This window comes from Globicephala melas, chromosome X (assembly GCF_963455315.2).
Source record: "Globicephala melas chromosome X, mGloMel1.2, whole genome shotgun sequence".
Lineage (NCBI taxonomy): Eukaryota > Metazoa > Chordata > Mammalia > Artiodactyla > Delphinidae > Globicephala > Globicephala melas.
This window is the reverse complement of record NC_083335.1, coordinates 106,420,153-106,444,114: the sequence shown is the minus strand read 5'-3', so window position 1 is coordinate 106,444,114 and position 23,962 is coordinate 106,420,153. Positions and strand designations below refer to the sequence as shown.

Here is a 23,962-nt window from a genome sequence, read left to right as displayed (position 1 = left end):
TACTGTAGTTGACAGAGAGGCCCTGACTTTTATTGGGGATCGTAAGACTCCCTTGCTGGTGGGTATGCAAGGCAATAGAAAATGACACCTTTAACTCACTAATCAACATCATTATACAGTGAAAACTTTGGATATCAGACAAATTTTTCTGATACCATATGAACATTCAAAATTCAAACATGTAACACATTTCAATACCAATGACATATTGTTACATAGTATAGACAACGAACTGGCTCACAGGCCTCTCAATGACAACATCACTTTTAAGTTTTTATCTTTTTACTGCAAGTTCTCTCAGATGCATTCAACCTGTTTCTCACAAACAGAAACCACAGGTGTTTTACACGGACACCACAACACCAGCTTCCGGGAAACCATCTAACTCTCCTTGGCTGGGAGCCCAGGAAATAAGGGGTAAGGGGGGCAGGAAGTGCAACTGGCACTAGTAAGCACAGGTTTGCACACACGTTTGGCCATTCTGTGGGCCTCAACAAACATACTTTTATCAATAACTAGACACCAAACAGACAGGTAATGCCAATCCTACCTCTTCCTACCTAACCCTCCAAACTTTTTTCAACAGGTAGCAGACACTATCCAATCCTAGAGAACCTACCTTACCCTAAACTGGCCCACACACCTCGAAAGAGGTTGGACAGAGGGAGAACCCTTATGTTCCCCTCCTCACCGACCATGGATATAAGGGTGCACTACCAGATCCCAGGGAGCTATACCTCTCATAACCTGGCCTGCACTGCTCTACCAGATCTGGGGCGCCTTGATTTCTCCTAACCTCCTCTCGCTGTACACCCAGATTAGAGAGTCTTATCTCATCCACTAACCCAGCCATAGGATCCTGAGGACCACAGACCCTAGACGCATCATCTCTCCTAACATGGAACAGGCAATCCGTTAGTGGGGAGACCCTATCCTCCTCTCACCCACTGACAGGTGGAATGTGCTACCAGATGCAGTGGAATCTATCTTAGGCAGTAACCTGTCCAGGGTGGCCTCTTGCCTAGGAAAAGGGCATCATAACTTTTCTCAGCCACACATCAGTGCCAAGTCTGGCATCTCATGCACAGAGACATGCAAGGCCAAGGCCAAGGCTCAAATTATTGTCCCACCAAAAATACAAAAGGTCACTTTTACATTTTGACATTTTAATACTTACAAAGACATCAAAAAAAAAAAGAAATGAGGCAAAACTGTCAGCTCCCCATGACCCTTGTCCTCCACACCAAGCTGATGACAGGGCAACAAAAGGGAGCAAATGACCTCGACGCAAGTTGTAGGATATCCCGTCATGGAGGAGGCACCACTAGACTGCAGCTAAGTGGTTTTCGATTCCGCAGCTCCGCACTCAAGCGTTAGAAGGGCAGAAATGCCCATGTCTCGACAGACCCTGAGTGAGTGAGAAAACTGCCTCGTGGAGATGCGGTTGCAATGGCTGACCCAAGGGCAAGAGCTTCTGAAACCTTCACTTCTGCTCCCTGGAGCGAGAACAACACAGAGCCTCGTGTCTGGCTCATGTAGAAAAAGTAGCTGGGGCTGGAGCGGCCCCTGCCCAGAAAGACAGAAGGAGGCTGACATGGGACAGAACTGCACTTCCACCAGCTGCAGCAGAAAGGAAGGTTCTCCAAGGTCGACACGTGGACCCTTAGGAAGCGAAACTGGTGGGCATTTTCTCCACTCTCACGAAGGAGGAATGAAGATTACTTCCCCCCGCCTCAAGCAAATGACAAACAGCTTCAGAAAGCTTGACGTAGGTCCCCTGGAGTTAGAGGAACAGTGGGACTAGAGTGTGACTCATGCAAACGAAGTTGAGAACCTGGGGCAGAAACTGCCCAAATCAGAAGGTATAATATAAAGGCTGGCACAGAACACAGTGGCTTTTTTACCACCTGCATAAGAAAGGACTGTGTTTTCCATGGTCGACATGTGAACCCTGCTAAAATGAGTGGACTAAGTTTGTCTTAAAACAAAAGCACCAAGACCAGTGCCTAAAGAGAAAGAAAACCTCAACAGAAGAGAGGGCCACAAAAGCCTATATATTTAGGGGAAGTCTAATGCCCAGACAGAAGCTGCACCCATGGACCCTTCAGGTAAATGGAGACAGATACTAGTATGGGTATCTCATAGGAACAGAAGCTAGAGATGCAGCTGCCCTGTAGAAGGATTGTCTTCCAAGGTGGACATGTGGACCCTGAGAAAGGGACAGTGGTGGGCATTTTCTCCACTGTCATGAGAATAAAGATAGCTTCCCTCTGACCTTAATCAAGTGAAAAGGAGCTTAGAAACACTTGACTCGTGTCTTCTGCAGTTAGCAAGACACAAGAACTAATGTCTGATTCATGCAAATGAAGCCAAGTATCTACAGCTGAAAATGTCCAGCCAAAAGATGCAATAAGAGGAATGGCATAAAAGTATACTGCACTTAACGCCACATGCAGAAGAAAAGTCTGTATTTACCATGGTTGACAACAGAACCTGGGGAAAGTGAGTGTACTCAGGTTGTTTTAAAAGGAAAGCACCAAGATGGAACACCTAAAGAGGCAGATGACCGCAACAAAAGTGTGGGCCACAAGAGAACAGGGTCTGACAGGGAGTTTATTGGCCAGTCAGAGGAAAGGCACTGGATGTGACAGGAGTCTGCAAGTGAGTCCCTTTAGGAAGCTCAGAATGTACCCATGAGAGTGTGAGCTCAGAATTGCCTCTGTATCACAAAGCCCCAAAGCCTCATTACAACTTTGCCAACCATAGGTATATGTTACTCTCACACAAGCACCTCTCTTCCTGGGGATCGCATCTGGAGTAGTGGGGCAGATGGATAGATACATCCATCCTATATAAACATATATACAAATCACTGGCAGGATGGCAAAACTCATGACACAGACAGTTGCATATGTGGGGGGTCTCCATGCACCGTCCATGACGACTCCTACAAGGATGGGATAAAGAGACAATGGCTTACCTCACTTTACCTGAGCACAACTTCCCAGTATTCTCCTGTGCCCCCTCTTTTCTCTCCTTCTCTGTCGTGTTCCCCTTTTTCATTACTTTTCCCCACTTCTCTCCTATTCTCACTCATTATGCCAAGAGATATACCTAAGAATGCAGCACTTCTCTGGCTCAGGTCAGAGCCTCAATCCTACAAGGAGCCTTTCATAAGGGTACCTGAAAGAGTCCTAATAAAACCAGTTTCACATTTTCATCTTCTATTTGTATGTTCTCCTAAAGTATATCTACCTAAAAAGAATCCTGGCCTCAATCACATCCACCTTCCCCCCTTTTCATAATCAACTTCTTACATTTACAAACTGTAAATCACTTAGAAAAAAAATATTTGTAAATCTTTGTGACCTTGTGTTACACAATAGTTTCTTAAGTATGACACCAGCAGCACAAGCAACCAAAGAAAAAGTAGTTTAATTGGAAATCACCAAAACTAAACAAATTTTGTGTCAAGGGACAGTATCAAGAAAGAGAAAAGACAATCTATAAAATGGGAAAAAATATTTGCACATCATATATTTGAAAAGAATTTAGTATTCAGAATATACAAAGAACTCAAAACTCTACAGTCAAAAGACAAACAACCCAGGACTTCCCTGGTGGTCCAGTGGTTAAGACTCCACGCTTCCACTGCAGGGGGCGTGGGTTCAATCCTTGATTGGGGAAGCAAGATCACACATGCCACGCAGTGTAGCCAAAAAAAAAAAAAAAAAAGACAAACAACCTAATTAAAACGTATGCAAGCACATGAATAAACATTTCTCCCAAGAGGTTATACAAATGGCCAAAATGTGCATGAATATCAATGCTCATTAAGGAAATGCAAGTCAAAACCACAATGAGATACCACTCCACATCCACTAGGATGGCTATAACCAAAAACACAGACAATAACAAGTGTTAGCAAGGATTTGGAAAAACTGGAATCCTCTTCTATTGCTGGCCTGCAGTGATGCAACCGTGGTGGGAAACACTTTGGCAGGTCCTTAAAAATTCAAACACAGAGTTCCCATAAGACCCAAGAATTCTAGTCCTTGGTATATACCCAAGAGAACTGAAAACATATGTTCACACAAAAATTTACCCTCAAATGTTCACAGCACCATAATTCATAATAGCCAAAAAGTAGAAACAAGCTAAATGTCCATCAGTTGATCAATCCATAAACAAAATGGTTACACAGTGGAATAGTATTCATCCATGAAAAGGAATGAAGGATTGATACATGCTGCAACATGCATGAACCTTGAAAACATTATACTACATGAAAGAAGCCATTCACAAAGTAACAGATATTATATGATTCCATGTATATGAAATGCCCACTATAGGCAAATCCATAAAGTCATAAAGTAGATTAGTGCTTTTCAGGTGAAGGGAGAATGGGGAACTGAAAGTGACTGATAAGAGGTACTGGGTATCATTTCTGAAGTGATGGAAATGCTCTGGAATGAGCTAGTGGCAATGTTTGCACAACACTGCACATATACTAAAAACCAATGAACTATAGTTAATAATACTGTATTACATACTGGACTGTACACTTTAAAATGTTGAAATCTTATGTATTGAATTATATCTCAATAAAAACTGTAAAATAAAATAACAATAAACATTATGAAACTCACAGGTTGTGTGGGTCTCAAATTCAGGAATGGCTGTCCCAGGGCATCCCATGAGACTGTGGCCAAGATGTCACCAGGGCTGCAGTCATCAGAACTGACTGGAGCTGGAAGATCCGCTTCCAAGGTGGTGCAGTCCCAGGCTGGCAAGGTGGTGCTGGTAGCTCATGGAAGGCCTCAGTCGCTTCCCATGTGGGCCTCTCCAGAGGCTGCCTGAGTGTCCTCATGACTCTGTGGATGACTTCTCCTAGAATGAGAGAGGGACAAATGTTGCTACCTCAAGCAAATGACAAAAGTTTCAGAAAGCTTGTGTCTCCTGTAGGTTGAGTATCACAGGAACTAGCGTCTGACTCACTCAAGTGAACTCTAGAGGCTGGGGCTGGAACTGACCCTGGCAGAAGGGACAATAAAATGGCAGCCTGAGATTAAACTGAACTGCCCACAAATGCAGAAAAATTTGTGTTTCCAGGGAACACATGTGGACCCCACAAAAGACAGTGGTCTGAAACTGTCATAAAAGGAAAAGCAGCCAGGTGGGCCACCCAGGGGAGCAGAAGGATCCCAACACAGGGGTGGGTCACAAAAGCCTAGGGACTGAGGGAGAGTCTAAGCGGCTATTCAGAGGAAAGACAAGGGATGTGGCAGAGCCTGCACTCAGGTCCCTCATGGAACCTGCGAATGTCCCCATGACAGTGTCAGACAGGGATTCCCTTCATACCACAGAGCCCCAGGCCAGGCTGCAACTTTGTCAACCATGTGAGGGTGCACCCTTCCCCCACAATCCTCACATTCTCTGGACCCCATTCTAGATCAGAAACAGTATGTGGTCAAATCTACATTTAGACATTTATGTCACCATGGACTAATGTCTGTGAGTGCCATTGGAATTTTAGCTCAATAATAGTAGGACGTGTCTCTTTTGTTACTGCTGCACCCCAATGACAGTGTCTGGCACACAGCAGGTGCTCAAAAAGTATTCCTGATCCGTACCTCACACCATAGACAAAAATTAACTTAAAAAGGCTCAAATACCTAAATGTAAAAGCTATAACTATAAAACTCGTAGAAAGAAACGTATTATATCTTTATGACCTTCGATTAGGCAATAGCTTCTTAAATATGACACCAAAGCACAAGCAAGCAAAAAATATAAATTAGAATTCATCAAAATTAAAAACCTTCATCAAAATTAAAAGGACACTATCAAGTAAGTAAGAAAAAAAACCCAGAGATGGGAGAAAATATTTGTAAATCATATATCTGGTAAGGGTTTAGTATCCTAAATATATAAAGAACTCTTACAACTCAACAACAGAAAGAAAAACAACCCAATTATAAAATGGACAAAAGATTTAAATAAACAGTTCTCCAAAGATGATATACATGAAAAGATGCTGAATGTCATTAGTCATTTGCTAAATGCTAATTAAAATGATATCACTTCACATCCTTCCCATGACTATGACCAAAAAAACAGACAATAACAAGTGTTGAAGAAGATGTGGAGAAACTGGACCCCTCATACACTGCTGGTGTAAATGTAAAATAGGATAGCTGCTGTGGAAAACACTTGGGCAGGTCCTCAAAAAGTTAAACATAGAGTTATCATATAGCCCAGCAATTCCAGTCTTAGATAGATACCCAAGAGAATTGAAAACATAAGTCCACATAAAAACTTGTAAATGAATGTTCACAGCACCATTATTCATATTAGTCTAAAAGTATAAACAACCTGAATTCCCATCAATTTATGAATGGGCAAACAAAATTGGTATATCCATACAATGGAATATTATTCAGCCATAAAAAGGAATAGAGTACCAGTACATGCTAAAACATGGATGAACCTTGAAACCATTAAACTTAAGTGAAAGAACCCAGATACAAAAGGACAAATATTGTATCATTCTACTTATATGAGGTATCTATAGTAGTCACATTCACCTGTGGCTAATAACCTGCCTGCCAATTCAGGGGACACGGGTCCAAGTCCTGGTCTAGGAAGATCCCACATGCCGCGGAGCAACTAAGCCCGTGCGCCACAACTACTGAGCCTGTGCTCTAGAGCCCACAAGCCACAACTACTGAGCTCGTGTGCCACAACTACTGAAGCCCACGCACCTAGAGCCTGTGCTCCACAATGAGAGAAGCCACCGCAATGAGAAGGACACACACCACAACCAAGAGTAGCGCCCACTCGCCACAACTAGAGAAAGCCCACACGCAGCAATGAAGAGCCAATGCAGCCAAAACAAAAAGACAGTATGGTACTGGCACAAAAACAGAAATATATATCCATGGTACAGGACAGAATGCCCAGAGATAAACCCACGCACATATGGTCACCTTATTTTTGATAAAGGAGGCAAGAATATACAATGGAGAAAAGACAGCCTCTTCACTAAGTGGTGCTGGGAAAAATGGACAGCTACTTGTAAAAGAATGAGATTAGAACACTCACTAACACTATACACAAAGATAAACTGAAAATGGATTAAAGACCCAAATGTAAGGCCAGACACTATCAAACTCTTAGAGGAAAGCATAGGCAGAACACTCCATGACATAAATCACAGCAAGATCCTTTTTGACCCACCTCCTAGAGAAATGGAAATAAAAACAAAAATAAACAAATGGGACCTAATGAAACTTAAAAGCTTTTGCACAGCAAAGGAAACCATAAAGAAGACAAAAAGACAACCCTCAGAATGGGAGAAAATATTTGCAAATGACACAGCAGACAAAGGATTAATCTCCAAAATATACAAACAGCTCATGGAGCTAGCTCAATATCAGAAAAACAAACAATCCAGTTAAAAAATGGGTGGAAGACCTAAATAGACATTTCACCAAGGAAGACATACAGGTGGCCAAGAGGCACATGAAAAGCTGCTCAACATCACTAATTACTAGAGAAATGCAAATCAAAACTACAAAGAGGTATCACCTCACGCCAGTCAGAATGGCCAATATCAAAAAATCTACAAACAATAAATGCTGGAAAGGGTGTTGTGAAAAGGGAACACTCTTGCACTGTTGGTGGGATATAACCACTATGGAAAACAGTACGGAGGTTCCTTAAAAAACTAACAATAGAACTACCATATGACACAGCAATCCCACTACTGGGCACATACCCTGAGAAAACCATAATTCAAAAGCAGTCATGTACCACAATGTTCATTGCAGCACTGTTTACAATAGCCAGGACATGGAAGCAACCTAAATGTCCATCGACAGATGAATGGATAAAGAAGATGTGGCACATATATACAATGGGATATTACTCAGCCATAAAAAGAAATGAAATTGAGTTATTTGTAGTGAGGTGGATGGACTTAGAGTGTGTCATACAGAGTGAAGTAAGTCAGAAAGAGAAAAACAAATACCGTATGCTAACACATATATATGGAATCTAAATTTAAAAAATGGTTCTGAAGAACATGGGGCAGGATAGGAATAAAGATGCAGACGTAGAGAATGGACTTGAGGACAAGGGAAGGGGGAAGGGTAAGCTGGGATGAGATGAGAGAGTGGCATGGGCATATATACACTACCAAATGTAAAACAGATAGCTAGTGGGAAGCAGCCATATGGAACAGGGAGAGCAGCTCGGTGCTTTGTTACCACCTAGAGGGGTAGGATAAGGAGTGTGGGAGGGAGACGCAAGAGGGAGGGGATATGGGGATATCTGTATACGTATAGCTGATTCACTTTGTTATACAGCAGAAACTAACACAATACTGTAAAGCAATTATACTCCAATAAAGATGTTTAAAAAAAATTGTTATTTTTAGTGAGGTGGATGGACCTAGAGAGTCTGTCATACAGAGCGAAGTCAGAAAGAGAAAAACAAATACTGTATGCTAACACATATATACGGAATCTAAAAAAGAAAAAAAAGTACTGATGAACCTAGTTGCACGGCAGCAATAAAGATGTAGACATAGAGAATGGACTTGAGGACAGAGGGTGGGAGGGGGAAGCTGGGGTGAAGTGATAGTAGCATCGATATATATGCACTACCAAATGTAAAATAGCTACTGGGAAGCAGCAGCATAGCACAGGGAGATCGGCTCAGTGCTCTGCGATGACCTAGAGGGGTGGGATAGGGAGGGTGGGAGGGAGGCTCAAGAGGGAGGGGATATGGGGACATGTGTATGCATATGGCTGATTCACTTTGGTGTACAACAGAAACTAACACAGTATTGTGAAGCAATTATACTCCAATAAAGATCCATTTAAAAAATAAAAAATTTTAAAAATTAAAAAAAATTTTTTATTAAATAAATATGTGCTACAGTACCACATGGTGTGGAACCGTGGCTACAGGGCCCACTATAGGACTTGAGTATTCCTGGATTTTGGCATTTGGGGGAGGGTCCTGGAACCAACCCCCCACAGATACTGAGGGACGATTGTATTTGTTTTGAAATTTTGCAGGTTAACTCTTTTTTTTTTTCACGGTACGCAGGCCTCTCACTGTTGTGGCCTCTCCTGTTGCGGAGCACAGGCTCGGGACGCGCAGTCTCAGCGGCCATGGCTCACGGGCACAGCCGCTCCGCGGCATGTGGGATCTTCCCGGACCGGGGCACGAACCCGTGTCCCCTGCACCAGCAGGCGGACTCTCAACCACTGTGCCACCAGGGAAGCCCCAGGTTAACTCCTAATTTGACGTGCATTTAAAGAGATGCTTTCAGACTTTCAGACTTCCCAGTGGTCCAGTGGTTAAGACTCTGCACTCCCAGTGCAAGGGGCACGAGTTCGTTCCCTGGTCGGGGAAATAAGATCCCGCATGCCGCAGCCAAAAAAAATAAATAAATGAAAATAAATAAAGAGATTTAAAAAATGGTTAAAATAGTAAGTTTGATGTTATGTATATTTTATCACAAGAAAGAAAAAGGAATGAAGTACCAATACATGCTACAAGAGAGATGAACCCTGAAAACATTATACTTAAGTAAAAGAAGCCAGACATGAAAGGACATATGTTATATGATTCTATTTATATGAAATGTCCAAAATAGGCAAATCTATACGACAAAAAATAGATTAGTCACAGCCAGGGGCTGGGGGAAAGGAGGAATTAACCGCTAACAGAAATGAGGTTTCTTTTTTGGGGTGATGGAAATGTTCTGGAATTAGATAGTGGTAAGCACAAAGCACAACACTGTGACAATACTAACAACCACTGAATTTATTATATATTTTTAAATGATAAATTACGTGTTTTGTGAATTTTATCTCAAAAAAACTTTTTGGACAATAAGTCTTCCAGCAGAATGAGTAATGTAAATAAAGACAGATACTATCTTTTTTCTGACCTTGAGTCAGAAGTCACAAAGCATTCCTCCCGTCATATGCATTAGAAGTGAGTCCCTAAGTCTGGCCCACACTCCAAGTTAGCTTTCACACTTATATCATGAAACTCATATCATTTCAGTCTCACAACATGGGGAAGGTATTAATGACTCCCATCTGCAGATGAAACTAAGGCTCAGAGAAGTTAAATTAACTTCCCCAGGCCATAAGGCCAATAGGTGGCAGAGCTCAGATTGGAACCTAGAAACAGCAGAGTCCACAACTTGTGCTCTTAACCTCTATCAGCGGTGGTTCTTAACCAGACACATCATTTGTGAAACCACAGACGCTTGAGACCGCCTCCACCCTGCCCCGCAAACATCACTTAAATCATCATTTCTGGGGCTTGGTCCATACACTCGAATGTTTTTAAGCTCCTCATGTGTTTCTATATACACAGAACCACCTCCCCGTGTCTGATGGTTTTGTGTTATTAATATGCGCAGCTGACTCCAGCTGGACGGTGAGTGTCTTGGGGGAAGGGCCCTGCCCCGAGCCTCCCTGTGACTGCCACTGTGAAAGCACAACGTCTACCCGCGGGAGGCAGGCACATGGGGAATATCACTGGACATAAGGATTCAGAGCAACTGCCACCCAGAGTGTCAGCGGCCAAGGGATCCCAGCGAGGAGTGCAGTTTGTGCCTGGGAGCTTCACTGGGGCCCATCTGCTATGCAGCCCTTGCTGCCAACTGGGGCACCTCAGCTCAGCCCAGGGCAGAGGTGTCGGGAAAGAACACTCTCCCCGAGTTTCCTCTCCCAGTTCCTAAACTAAGAGACCCAGCTCAGGCCTAGAATTCACTGAGGCTTTGTGGCTGCTTGTCCAATGATCAACATGGATCACCGAAGACGGCCTCGGGGTACAGGCCTGAGCCGAATCCCTGGGACTGAGTCCTGAATCCCCTGGGCCCCATTCCCCTTCCACTTAGAACTGGAGGCCAGAGAAGGAGAAGAAGGGGAGGTGCGAGGGCCACCTCACCCGAGGACTCCTAGCTACAGGACCATGGAAAGTGAAGAATTGACAGACAATGCTATGGGTAAGGACGTGCTTCCCCCACCCCCTGCCTAACCCCTCAGCAAAAGAGAGGTGGCTTCCTCCTTTGCCCACAGGAAACAGAGGTCAGGAAACAAAAAGCAGAGCATGTAATGGGCAGGACTGGGCTGAGGGATGAGTTTGTAAAGGGCAGGTTTCCTATCTGCCTCAAAGGGTTGCCACAAAGAATAAGGATATAATATGTGAAAACAACCTGAAACTATGACAGGCTATCAGGAACATTAGGTGTTATTTACAAAATCAAGTGTTTACAATAGCAAATGCTCACCTTGTGCCAGGTGCTTTGGGAAACAAAGATGAATTCGACATCGATTTTGACCCCAAGGAGCAGACTGTGTAATAGAGGAAAGAAACTGTTAGGATGGCTTCTGTGGGATTCAGAAAGATGACAAGAGCTCACAGGAAAATAGAAGGGACCCTGGGGGCATAAAGTCTGCCGATGGCTTCCGTCTTTCTGGTGTGTGTTGTATTTCTCCCCTCAGTTCTCATCTGCCATCTTAGCAAATGGGTGCGTGATGGGCTAATTGTCAGAAGATGGAACAATATCACGCCTGGGAGAAAGGGTTTTGTGGGAACTTATCAAGTCTTGATTTAAAAAAAAATAATACACATCTTGAGACAGCCTGAAGTCACCAAACTGTGACTTTCCTACCTGAGCTTCTTTCCCTTTGGAAGACAATAAATGGTCTCAAGATATTGCTTTTCAGGTTACACTTTTCTTCTCTAAGTCTTCCCAGTACTTAAAAGGACTACAACCAGTCATGGCACCGTTCGCCAAGCTCACTGCAGGAAAAGGAGAATAAGTATCTGTTAAAGTATAAAATGCAAACCATTCAGAGGCAGAAGGGTTACTTTCAGGTTTAGGGGGAGGGGGGTGGTTTGGGGGGGATGGTGTGCGGTAGTGAGGCTCTGTAGGAGAAGGGGGCGCGGAAGGATGAGAGGGTCTAAAACAGTACTGTGACTGCACGACCAGTCACTGGCAATGGCGGAAAGCCTATCGCAGCAATGGCGGGAGACCAGTCTCTGGCGAGGTTATGTGGAAGAAATGAGCCTGGAAGAATGAGGAGGCCCTAAAACATTGCTGAGGGCGAAGGCGAAGAGGGGCGGGAGCACGAGACCTGTTGCCATCGATGTCACAAAATGCTATACTGAGTTAGGCGTCGCTGGGCATCCTGGGCCTGCCCCAGGTCACAGACGCAAACGCCTGTGGGGTGGAGAGTCTCGGGAGAGACGAGGCTGGAGCCAAGGGCCTTCGGGCCACAAGCCCATCAAACTCTTCCGGGTCCTATAATGGGCAGAACTAGGGTGAGGGATGAGTTTGGAAAGGGTTGTCACAAGGAGTAAGCATAAAACATGTGAAAGCAACTTGAAACTATGACTGGCTGTCGGGAACATTAGGTGTTATTTACAAAATCAAGGGCTTACAAGGGCAGGCGCTAACCTTGCGCTAGGTGACTTGGGAAACAAAGATGAATTCCACATTGATTTTGACCCCAGGGAGCTGACGGCCTAGAGGAAACAAAAACTGTTGGATGGCTTTCGTGGGATTCAGAAAGATGACAAGAGCTCACAGGAAGACAGAAGGGACCCTGGGGGCATAAAGGCTGCTGAAGACCCCTGTAAAGTGATGGGGTAATTATCTGAAGATGGAACTATACTGTGCTGGAACAAAGTTTGGTTTTCTGGGAACTTTTCAAGTGTTTAAAAAAAAAAGACACCTTTAAGACAAGCTTAAGTCACAAAACTGCCTGTTTGCCTTGCCTGCTGAAGGAGAGTAAATGGTTAGGCCTTTCTTCTCCAAATTCTCCCAAGACTTGGGCTGCAACGAAGGGCGGGGATGGGGGGGGCGGGGAGTCATGGCGCTGTTCACACAGACCACTTCAAGGAAGAAACAAGTACTGTTAGAAGTATAAAGTGAAAGCTGTTCAGAGGCAGAAAAGTTCGTCTCACTTTTTTGCGGGGATGGTGTGCGGTGGAGAGGCTTTGTGGAAGAGATGACGTGAAAGGACGTCTAGCCCAGCGCAAGGGCGGGAGGACAGGAGTCACGGACGATGCCACACTCTGCAGAGTTAGGCTAAGCTCCCAGCGTTGGCCCGCCCCAGGGCGCATGCGCAAACGCCTGCAGGAGCGGAGCAGGCGGGGCTGACGCCCCGTGGCGGGGTGGGGGTGGGGGAGCCCGGGAAGCGAGGGACACGGGGAGCGGGGAGGGGCCGGGGGAGTGAGGAGGCGGGGCAGCTTTCTCTCGGCCGCGCTTCGGCTCTCGCGGGCGTCCGGCGCGGGATTGTAACTGCCTGGCGGCGGGAGAAGTAGCTCTCGAGCCAAGGGACGTGCGACTACCCACGCGTGGTCATGGAGGCGCGGCGGCCGCCGCTACGCGCGACGACTTCGGCCCCTGGCCGGAGCCGAAAGCTACTGCTGCTGCCGCTGCTGCTGTTCCTGCTGCCGGCCAAAGCTCTGCGGGGCTTGGAGGTGGAGGAGAGGCCCCGAACCCGCGAAGAGGAGTGCCACTTCTACGCGGGTGGACAAGTGTACCCGGGGGAGGCGTCCCGGGTTTCGGTCGCCGACCACTCCCTGCACCTCAGCAAAGCCAAGAGTAGGTGGTGCCCCGCCAAGGCGGGGTGACCGGTGGCAGAGGGAGGCGGGAGGTGGGGAGGGCCAGGAGACACGTGTACCCTGGTTACGGTGGCTACCCGGGGGCCTGGCTTGGGCGGCACCCCCTGGGCTGCCTTCGGTCCCAGGGAGAGCCTGGCTCTCTCCTTGGGGGGTGGGGGGGATGGAAGGGGGTGCGAGGTGGGAAGAAAGGGATGGGTTCCACTAATCAGATTTTGGAAGAAGTAGTGGTTACCCCCGAAGCCACAGATGAGGGAAAGAGGATGGCACTGGTCCGGGGCTTGCAGGCGACGAGGATGTTGTGCAAACTGAAACACTTCCTCAGACATCGCAAAGAGCCTGCAGCACGTCGCGTCTGTTCTGCGATTTCGGGGAAGAATGCATTGATAAGTTGAATAATGATTCACAGACAGTTTGATTGAACAGAAAAGTGGCTAAACAGAATGCTCAGGGCAAACGTTTCATTTTTCTTTTTTCTTTGATTGTTGTTGCATCTTATAAAGAAGACTATTAAAAGCCACCTTCCCAAAGACCTGTGTAGTTAATGGGTATCCTTTGTGTTTCTCAGAAATGAGGAACTTGTTACAGGGTGTACTTTGGAGGCTCTTTGTACGGAAATGGGAAAAGGGAGGTTAGAAGTAATGCATTTGGGTTGATGATAAACCTCGTGGCAAATTTGTGTCCTGCCAATTTGGCTTTTGATTATTTGCATTTCTGTCCAGTGTACACAACTAATGGCCACTTTCAGGAAGGACACATCAGACTAAGTAGATACTGAGAAAGTTGTGGCCTGCTGCATCTGGATGTTAAGATTAGCCCCAAAAAAGTGGCTAGGGGCTAAAGGATAAAGACTGTCCCTTACTCGCTTTTTTTTTTTTTTTTTGCGGTACGCGGGCCTCTCCCCGTGGTGGCCTCTCCCGCTCTGGAGCACAGGCTCCGGACGCGCAGGCTCAGCGGCCACGGCTCACGGGCCCAGCTGCTCCGCGGCACGTGGGATCCTCCGGGACCGGGGCACAAACCCGCGTCCCCTGCATCGGCAGGCGGACTCCCAACCACCGCGCCACCAGGGAAGCCCCCTTACTCGCTTTTAAGCAACTTGCTTTTCCTACTGACCATTTGGCATTCTGAAGATGTGTATTTGGCTTTTGTGGTACAGTTACAGAATGCTCCTTGCCCAGGTTCAGTGAAAAAAAGTAGTGCTTCACAATTATGAATCCCCAGTGTTAAATTGCATGTTGTTATGGCTTAGGATGGAGTGGGAGTGATAAATGAGAAAAACTGTTTCGCCTCCTTAAACATCTGCAGTTCTTTCCTACTGAAAGTTACCTTTAGATTTTTGTTTTAAAAAAAGCTAGTGTTGCACTTCTAAAATCGTATTTCCAAGTCCCATTGGTTTTACTTGCCTGGGAAGATATTTTGAAATATGTCAGCCAGTTAAGTGTTTACTGGCATTACATATATTTTTCATAACAAATCCCATCCAAGTCTGCACACGGAAGCAAAAATAGTAGTAATAATAGATTTCCCTCTACCAGCAAACCTTTTCAAGTTTTAGGTATTTGCTATATTTCTCTCATGTGTAGGCTCATCTAGAATTAAAATTACAAGGACTTTTCACTCATAAAATGGAATGTTATGGCATTATTAAGTTCAGACTTTCAAATAATTTTTAGTAACATGAAAAACTTCATGATCTACTGCTCCCTTTTTTAAAAAGTGGGGCACAGGGCTTCCCTGGTGGTGCAGCGATTGAGAGTCTGCCTGCCGATGCAGGGGACACGGGTTCGTGCCCCGGTCCGGGAAGATCCCACATGCCACGGAGCGGCTGGGCCCGTGAGCCATGGCCGCTGAGCCTGCGCGTCCGGAGCGTGTCCGCAACGGGAGAGTCCACAACAGTGAGAGGCCCGCGTACCGGAAAAAAAAAAAAAAGTGGGGCACAACGTGATCCAAATTTATGTGTTTAAAAAAGACTGGAAGGAAAGACATCAAAATGTTAACAGTAGTTAAATTATGGGGGTTATGGGGAGAGGGGATTTATTCTTCTTTATACTGCTCTGCATTTGCTTTATTAATTATATGATTTATATTCGGGACAATTTTTGTTTGTTTTTTAATACATGCAAAGGTTTGCTTTGGGAATTCCATTTATAGATCTTAGCATACTGCATTCTTTTTGCTCTATAAACTGATGACAGTTTTTTTTTGAACTAACACTACAGTTCTTAAATCAAGAACCCAAAATTTCCCAAGGAAAAAAAAAAAAAAGCAAGCAAGCAAACCATATCCAGGATATGAGGGCCTGCCTTTCCACCACCTTGCCAACATTGTGTTATCATTTAACAAATCTTACCCAATTTGCTAAGCCAGATAATAACAGTAAAGTATTCTATCAGTGTTTAAAAAAGAAAAAAGAACCCAAAATTTCCAAAATCAAGATTTTCAGAACAGAATTTTTCAGTTTTATTGGTTTTCCCAATATGCTAAAATCATTAAGGACTATCATTGTAACACATTTTTTTAATTATAGTTAATTTATTATAGAATATTTATTTTATTTGATTTTATTTATTTGGCCACACCACACCACAGGGCGTGTGGGATCTTAGTTCCCCAACTAGGGAGTCTTAACCACTGGACCACCAGGGAAGTCCCTGTAACACATTGTTACAATTATAAACTCACACTTGAGTAGCATTTTAAGTAATGTATATAAAGCATATATAGTTGTGTATCCTTCTGCTATCTAATTCTCCCTCCTAGCCTTTACCAAATCATATCAAGATATTTCTGGCTCAAGATAAGGAATCACGTGTTACATATTTTTTTTGGGGGGGGGGAGGTTGTTTTTTACTCCATTTTACTAAAAATATGTTTTCAACTACAGTAAAATGAAAGCAGGCAATCCTCTGGTATTTCCTGAAATACATCCTTAGGAAAATAACCTCTTTAGATCTAGAAACTTGGCCTCTTTATAAATTACCTTGCAAAATAGAAAATATTTCTCAATGATGAAATAAAAGATTATTCTTATAAATCTAAAAACAAAAAATAAAAAACAAAAAAAAAGTCAGCTGAACTCTACAGTGTGCTTAGTGACATAGTCTGTTTACATTATGATGCAACTCCTTATCTGGGCAGGGACTGCTAGCCAACAGATCATGCCCCACCAGGCGTCTGCAGGCTACTCTTTGAGTAGCACTGTACATATGGGGTAGGAATAAACACCTAACACTTCAGTTTAAGCAGGGTTCAAGCTAGACTCAGAGAACATGAATGTTTGTGTGAAATGTTCAGGGTATTTTTAATCCCTTCTTGCAATCAATCAAAAAACTAGTTTCTATTCTGTATACACAACAAATAAGGCACATAGTAGAAGGTGGGGGTGATTTTAAAACTCAGGATCCTTGCCCACTTTAGGAAGTTTGCCACCTGAATAGAGAGAAAAACTAATGCCAAAAAAACCTACTTATACTTAGGCATTAATGATAAAGGCCCAATAAATGATCTGTGTAGACCACAAGAGCTCATACGTGCAGCTGGGGGAAAAAGCTCTGAGGCGATCTGCCAAAGCATCAAGGTAGAGGGAAAATGTAAGCAGGTCTTTTTTTTTTTTTAACATCTTTATTGGAGTATAATTGCTTTACAATGGTGTGTTAGTTTCCGCTTTACAACAAAGTGACTCAGTTATACATATACACATGTTCCCATATCTCTTCCCTCTTGCGTCTCCCTCCCTCCCACCCTCCCTATCCCACCCCTCCAGGCGGTCACAAAGCACCCAGCTGATCTCCCTATGCTATGCGGCTGCTTCCCACTAGCTAATCTATTTTACGTTTGGTAGTGTATATATGTCCAAGCCTCTCTCTCACTTCATCCCAGCTCACCCTTCCCTTCCTCCTCCCCATATCCTCAAGTCCATTCTCTAGTAGGTCTGTGTCTTTATTCCTGTCTTACCCCTAGGTTCTTCATGACATTTTTTTTCTTAGATTCCATATATATGTGTTAGCATACGGTATTTGTCTTTCTCTTTCTGACTTACTTCACTGTGTAGGACAGACTCTAGGTCTATCCACCTCATTACAAATAGCTCAATTTCGGTTCTTTTTACGGCTGAGTAATATTCCATTGTATATATGTGCCACATCTTTATCCATTCATCCGATGATGGGCACTTAGGTTGTTTCCATCTCTGGGCTATTGTAAATAGAAAAGAACATCATATATTTTTCTTTCTTAGTTTCCAAGCCAGCACCTTATTGGGAAGGAACAGCTGTGATAAATGGAGAATTTAAGGAGCTGAAGTTAACTGATTATCGTGGGAAATACCTGGTTTTTTTCTTCTACCCTCTTGATTTGTAAGTAATACATGTACATAGCAGCTAGTAAAACCTCAGTCATTATCAGTCATTATTCAACAACATCAAATAGTTAGAAATTATTTTATTTAGCACTTGTTCTTAAAGGGAAAATTGAGATGAGTTTTTTCAAGAAGGTAACATCTTGAATATATTTCAGAATCATAAACCATTGATCCCAGTACTTATATCTACATGATTGTGTTATCAAAATGTAATCATTAGAGGAAAGCCACATTTATATTCATTAAGCTATACTTACTAAGGCAAGAAAATGGACTGAGAATATTTTAGAAAGCATTTAATTGCAAGACTTATGCCACAAATCTGTTTCTCTGTTAACTTGAATATTTATATGCCTTTTTCTCTGGTGATGCCATTTAACTATGGTTTTACTATTTTTATTCTTTGCTACATCTGTTGCTTTTCTGTGATTTGAACATTTTCCTGAAAATACTGGATATGCTTAAGAAATAATACCTATTAATATAAATTATGGTTATGGGGGTAGTTCTCTTTAACTCTGGCAGTGAGCACTTTTGTAGATAGAAAGTTGACTCAAAGTAAATACTCTTGGAACTTTAGTCACATTGAGGATTTAACTTTGAGTGTTTTTCAAATTCCATGAAAGCGAAAAGATACCAAAGAGAGTTATCCCAACTTTTATCTTTTTTGTTTGAATATATTTTTTGGTTACAAAAGTAAATAGAAGATTCTTCTGTCTTTGCCACTGTATATTAAGGTCGTTTTTACATGAGGAGTAATCTAGAACTAAGTAAATATATTTTAAACTTGCAGGGAGGATATACTTAAGCTCATATCTTTAGGTTGTCTCTAGGCCAGAGGTCAGCAAAGTTTTTCTGTACAGGGCCAGATAGTAAATATTTTAGTCTCGAAGTGATCTTCATTGCAACTACTCAGTTTTGCCTTTGAAGCACAAAACAGTCATAGACAATACTGAATGAGTGTTGTGCTCCGTTGAAAGTTTATTTACAAAAAATAAGATAGGCCAGATTTGGACTGTGAACTGAAGTTTGCTGACCCCTACTCTAAATCCAAATCGAATTCTCATAAAAATTTGTACATTGAGGCTAAAACAAATCATGAATCTGCATAATATGTAATATTTTAAATTAGTAAGAACTTGCTTCTTTCTAATCAACTTGTACTATGGCTTGACTAGCTAAAATGTATTATATAACTTAACTTCAAATAGAAACCAGAAGTAGAAATTTTAATATATATAAAATGATAGGCCTTCTAAATTCATGCTGTAAAACTGAAAAGCAACACATATATTAAATATATTTGATGCTAAACCTGAATTTTGAAATTAGTGTAACATAGACAAATATGCTGTTTCTCCAGTGTTATTTAAAACTCCATAATGAATAAGATATATCTAATTAGAGCATGATGTTAGCAGTGGTCTTCTGGGGCAAGGAGCTGAGAGAGCTTCTTTCTGTTGTTTCTGTGTAATGCCTGCCGGACTGGGCCTGGTTAGAGAAGGAAGAATCCTGGGACATTTGCCACAGTCTGCAAGGAGGAAAGTCAGAATTCTGCCAAGATTCTGCAGAATTTCAGTTTTCTGCCTAAACTTTAAGTTAGGCCAGTGTGTCTCTAGGTAGCATTTCTTGGAATAATAGGAAAGAGGGCAGGGGCCGATCATTCCTACCTTTTGGAAAATATTAAAAATACATTCATAGGCCAGGTTTCCAGGGACATAACCTGGATTAGAATTGTCTGCTTGCATATGGCAGTCCTCCACTCGAACAACTGAAACATTTGAAAAGCCTGTGTTGGGCTGTGGTAGGAACTTGTCCTGTAAGTCTGTTTTTCAAACTTTCTTGACGATGACACATGGTAGGAAATATATTTTTCATTGCCGCCCAATACACTTATACATACAAGGTAATATTTAGTCTGTATGCACCGGTATAGTCGTGCTCCTTAAAATACTGAACAACTTCCATACCAACGCCCTCCCCAAGTTGCCCCTCCCACCTAGTCCCTTTCAGAAACCTCCAGAGAGAGCTAAAGCCAACCTTGAGTTAAGGTGGTTAAATATTTTTAATATCACTCCTGAATACACACATATATATGCACTTATATATAAATATATATGCTTTATAACTTACCCTTACTGTGTGTGATATATGTGTGATCATACTGTCTATTTCACTTTTTTAAAATGTTGGTTGGAACTCAATAAATTGGCTTAAGGAGTCCCTATCACTGCTTGAAAAATACTACCCTAAGGTAATATTCTCTAAATGTGCCCTTCTGACAACAGGACTGGGAGACGAGGTAGTAAGTAGAAGAGGACCTTATCAAGAAAGGGAGGGGGGTGAGAGAGTATTTCCTCATCTCCAAAATAGAGATAGATGCATCTAGCTCATAGGGTTGGCATAGGAAGGTTAAAAAAAAATAGTGAAACAATGTAAAATTTGTATTGATCCTTTGAAAGCTATAAAGCACTATATAAAGTATTATTGAATAAAAGCTAATAAAATGGGGGATGCTGCCATAAGGGAGAAGAGAACATTGGTTGACCACTGATCCATTAAGTTATAAAAGTAAAGTTTATCAAGATGTAATTGGGAACTCTGTACTTTTTAAATTAAATGAGATTTGATCAAATAACCATTTTTTTAGACTACTCCCATCTTGAGAAGCTTCATATATAAAATTGTTCTTAATGTGTGTTTTTATATACTAAAGGTGTTTATAAAAACAAAATCATTTGAAACTAAGTATATGTGTATTTAGAGAATAATTTTTTTTTTAACTTTCAGCACTTTTGTGTGTCCAACTGAAATCATCGCCTTTGGTGATAGAATTGAGGAATTCAGATCGATAAACACTGAAGTGGTAGCATGCTCTGTTGATTCACAGTTTACCCATTTGGCCTGGTCAGTATCTTAAACTTAATATTTGTAGGGAAAAAAATGGACATACTCTTAAATTATGGGCAGACAACTCTTAACATGACAGGAATATAGAGGAGCTCCAGTGGCACAGTCAGTTAGTGCATGATACTTGTGTGACGGGAATATAGTTATTTATCAGACAGTTCAGGAATAAATTTATCTGAGAGCTGCTAGTTCAACGAAGGTACAGTAAAAATGCTTAAGGATTTTATAGGACATTTCAAATTTGGGGAAAAAAAAGTTAAATTCAAAAGATGTAATATCCATAGCAAAAACCACTGAATTGTATGATTACTTTATTATCATAAATTGGGTAACCTTAATCTGGAGAAATAAAATCTAAAATACTATGTCTCTCTGTTACCCAGTTGTCTAGTATTAAGTCAAACTCAAAATAGCTTTTATCATTACTTTTTAAGAAGCAATGATTTTTTAAATTAATGCTTTAAATAATTTTTAAAAATTCATTAAACATGAAAAGATGCTCTGCCTAATTAATTGCAGAGAATTTACAATAAAATGACAAGAGATGACATTTTTTTCCTCTGTCTGGCCAAGAGTTCAAATATTTAAGAATTTCATCCAATGTTGATAAAGGTGTGAAGAAATGGTACTTACACAAACACAGTTGATTCAGCATTTCTGGAGAGCAGTTAGGCAACATGTTTCAAACATTGAAATGTTCATGTTGATGTGAGTTTTGTTTTATAAATTTATTTATTTATTTTTGGCTGCGTTGGGTCTTCGTTGCTGAGCACGGGCTTTCTCTGGTTGCAGCGAGCGGGGGCTACTCTTCGTTGTGGTACGCAGGCTTCTCACTGCGGTGGCATCTCTTGTTGCGGAGCATGGGCTGTAGGCTCGCGGGCTTCAGCACGCAGGCTCAGTAGCTGTGGCTCATGGGCTCTAGAGCTCAGGCTCAGTAGTTGTGGAACACGGGCTTAGTTGCTCTGTGGCATGTGGGATCTTCCCGGACCAGGGCTCGAACCCATGTCCCCTGCATTGGCAGGAGGATTCTTACCCACTGCGCCACCAGGGAAGTCCCTAATGTGAGTTTTTAATAGCATCCATAATTTTGTTCACAAAATTTTTGCACAATAAAGATTGTGCAGAATTATTTTGCTTTTAAAATTTAACATTCAATTCGTTAAAGTAACAAAGTCAAAACAGGTTTTTCTCCATTTACAATTATGTATATAAATATATATACATGAATATATTTGTATATATAACTGTAAATGTATATAAATTATAATTGTAAATTATACATACACACATATATGTATGTGCGTATATGTAAGTAAAAGTTTAATTGGTTCAGGAGCTACAATTTAAATTTAATTTAATTTCCTTAAGTAATTGATTCTCTTAAGTATTTTAAGATGCAGTTATATATTTAATATATTTAAGCATCTGTTTTCAGACAAACTTTCCCAAGAACTTAATTCTTGCAAATCTAATAAATAAATAGGTGTGTCTTAAGTCCTTTTAAAATGTTTCTTTACTAGTTATAAACTAAAATTTCAGATTACACATTTTGAATTGGAATCATAAAGTGAATCTGTTATTTTAACATGCCAAATCTCTTAAACATTATAATTTAGTATACAAATATATACTGATTATTTCTTAATATAAAAATATTAAAACTATGGTTTGAATTTGCTTCATCATTTCTATAGTAATTCTAAATCTTTGCAGGATTAAAACACAAATCCACTAAGGAGAAAGTTATGTCATCCCAAATAATTTGGGATTGCTTTCCCAAGGAATTTTGGGGGATACATTCTCAGCTGGATAGGTTTCATATCAACCAGAGATTTCTACTTGGATGTCAGAACTGGGGCTGCCAACATCTGGAGCCACAGTTCCCTGTTTCCTAACGGCTACGTCAGTGTCCTACCATGAGGGCCCCAACCCACATCCTCCAGTTTCAAGTTGCAGAATACTTAAATCTGAAGACTGATGAGTCTGAGATTACAGCTGACTTCCTTGCTGCTTCAAGTGGACTTGGCATTTCTTGTCTCTCAGAATATTAAAATGCCATCCAGTTGTATCGTGCTTATCTCACAAGGCTTTGTCTTGCAATCACAATTCTAAGGTTATGCTTATGACAGTGCATATCCTTTGATCCATAATTCCACTTCTAGGAATTAATCAGACAAGTATACAAAGTTGAGAATTATCAGGATTTTCCAGCAGTGTTTATAAAAGCAAAAAAAAATGGAATCAGTTTAAATGACTGTCAGTAGAGATTAGTAACATATATTATGTCTGTACATTAAAAATGTGAATGTATATCTCCATATTTAGTGTTTAAAGGATATGAATATATTGTTAAGGGAAGGGAGAGGCAAGAAAAATAGAATGTATATTAGCCTGTCTTTGTTAGAGAATGTGTGTGTTGTGTGTTTGTGTGCATATGCAAAGAAAGAGTGCTGTTTTAATATATGCCATTTACTTAACCCTGAAAGGTAAATTTTCTGTTACAGGATTAATACCCCTCGAAGACAAGGAGGACTTGGGCTGATAAGCATTCCACTTCTTTCAGATTTGAACCATCAGATCTCAAAGGACTATGGCGTATATCTGGAAGACTCGGGCCACACTCTTAGGTACCTTTCAGTGGTTTTACATTATGACAAATATGAATATATTTGTAATCCTCCTTGAAATGGAGTTAGAAGATACAAGGTTTGATCAAGAAATATTTGCTCTGTTTGCAAAAATGTTGTAGATACCGTTAAAAATAATTGGTATGTGCCCAACTTAAGCTATGTGAGTGTCACAGACTGTTAGAGCCAGAAGATTATTTAGAGGTCTTTGACCAACCCTGTCATTTTACATAAAAAGCAGATTCAGAGTTCCATGGACTTAGCCAAAGTTACTACAGTTAATTGCAGAGCCCAGACATGAACCCAGGTCCCCAAATGGTTTGTCCATTTCTTTCTCCTCTTTTCCAAACTGACTCTAGTAATGGTTTTTCTAAATACAAGTATCATAGTATTTATTTAA

At 41.7% G+C, this 23,962-nt stretch overlaps 1 protein-coding gene across 2 annotated transcripts in view; it reads left to right on the top strand.

Annotated features, from left to right (window-relative positions):
• Positions 1 to 13,247: 13,247 nt before the first annotated feature.
• PRDX4 (peroxiredoxin 4) overlaps positions 13,248 to 23,962 on the top strand; it is an 18,056-nt gene continuing 7,341 nt past the window's right edge. Inside the window, exons 1-4 of one of the 2 annotated variants that reach the window (XM_060293012.2) lie at positions 13,248 to 13,648; positions 17,903 to 18,020; positions 20,816 to 20,932; positions 23,440 to 23,562. In XM_060293012.2, the coding sequence (XP_060148995.1) occupies positions 13,405 to 13,648; positions 17,903 to 18,020; positions 20,816 to 20,932; positions 23,440 to 23,562 (602 nt within the window). In that variant the 5' untranslated portion in view covers positions 13,248 to 13,404. The remainder of the gene's footprint in view (positions 13,649 to 17,902; positions 18,021 to 20,815; positions 20,933 to 23,439; positions 23,563 to 23,962) is intronic. The other variant, XM_030843820.3, reaches the window with a different exon arrangement.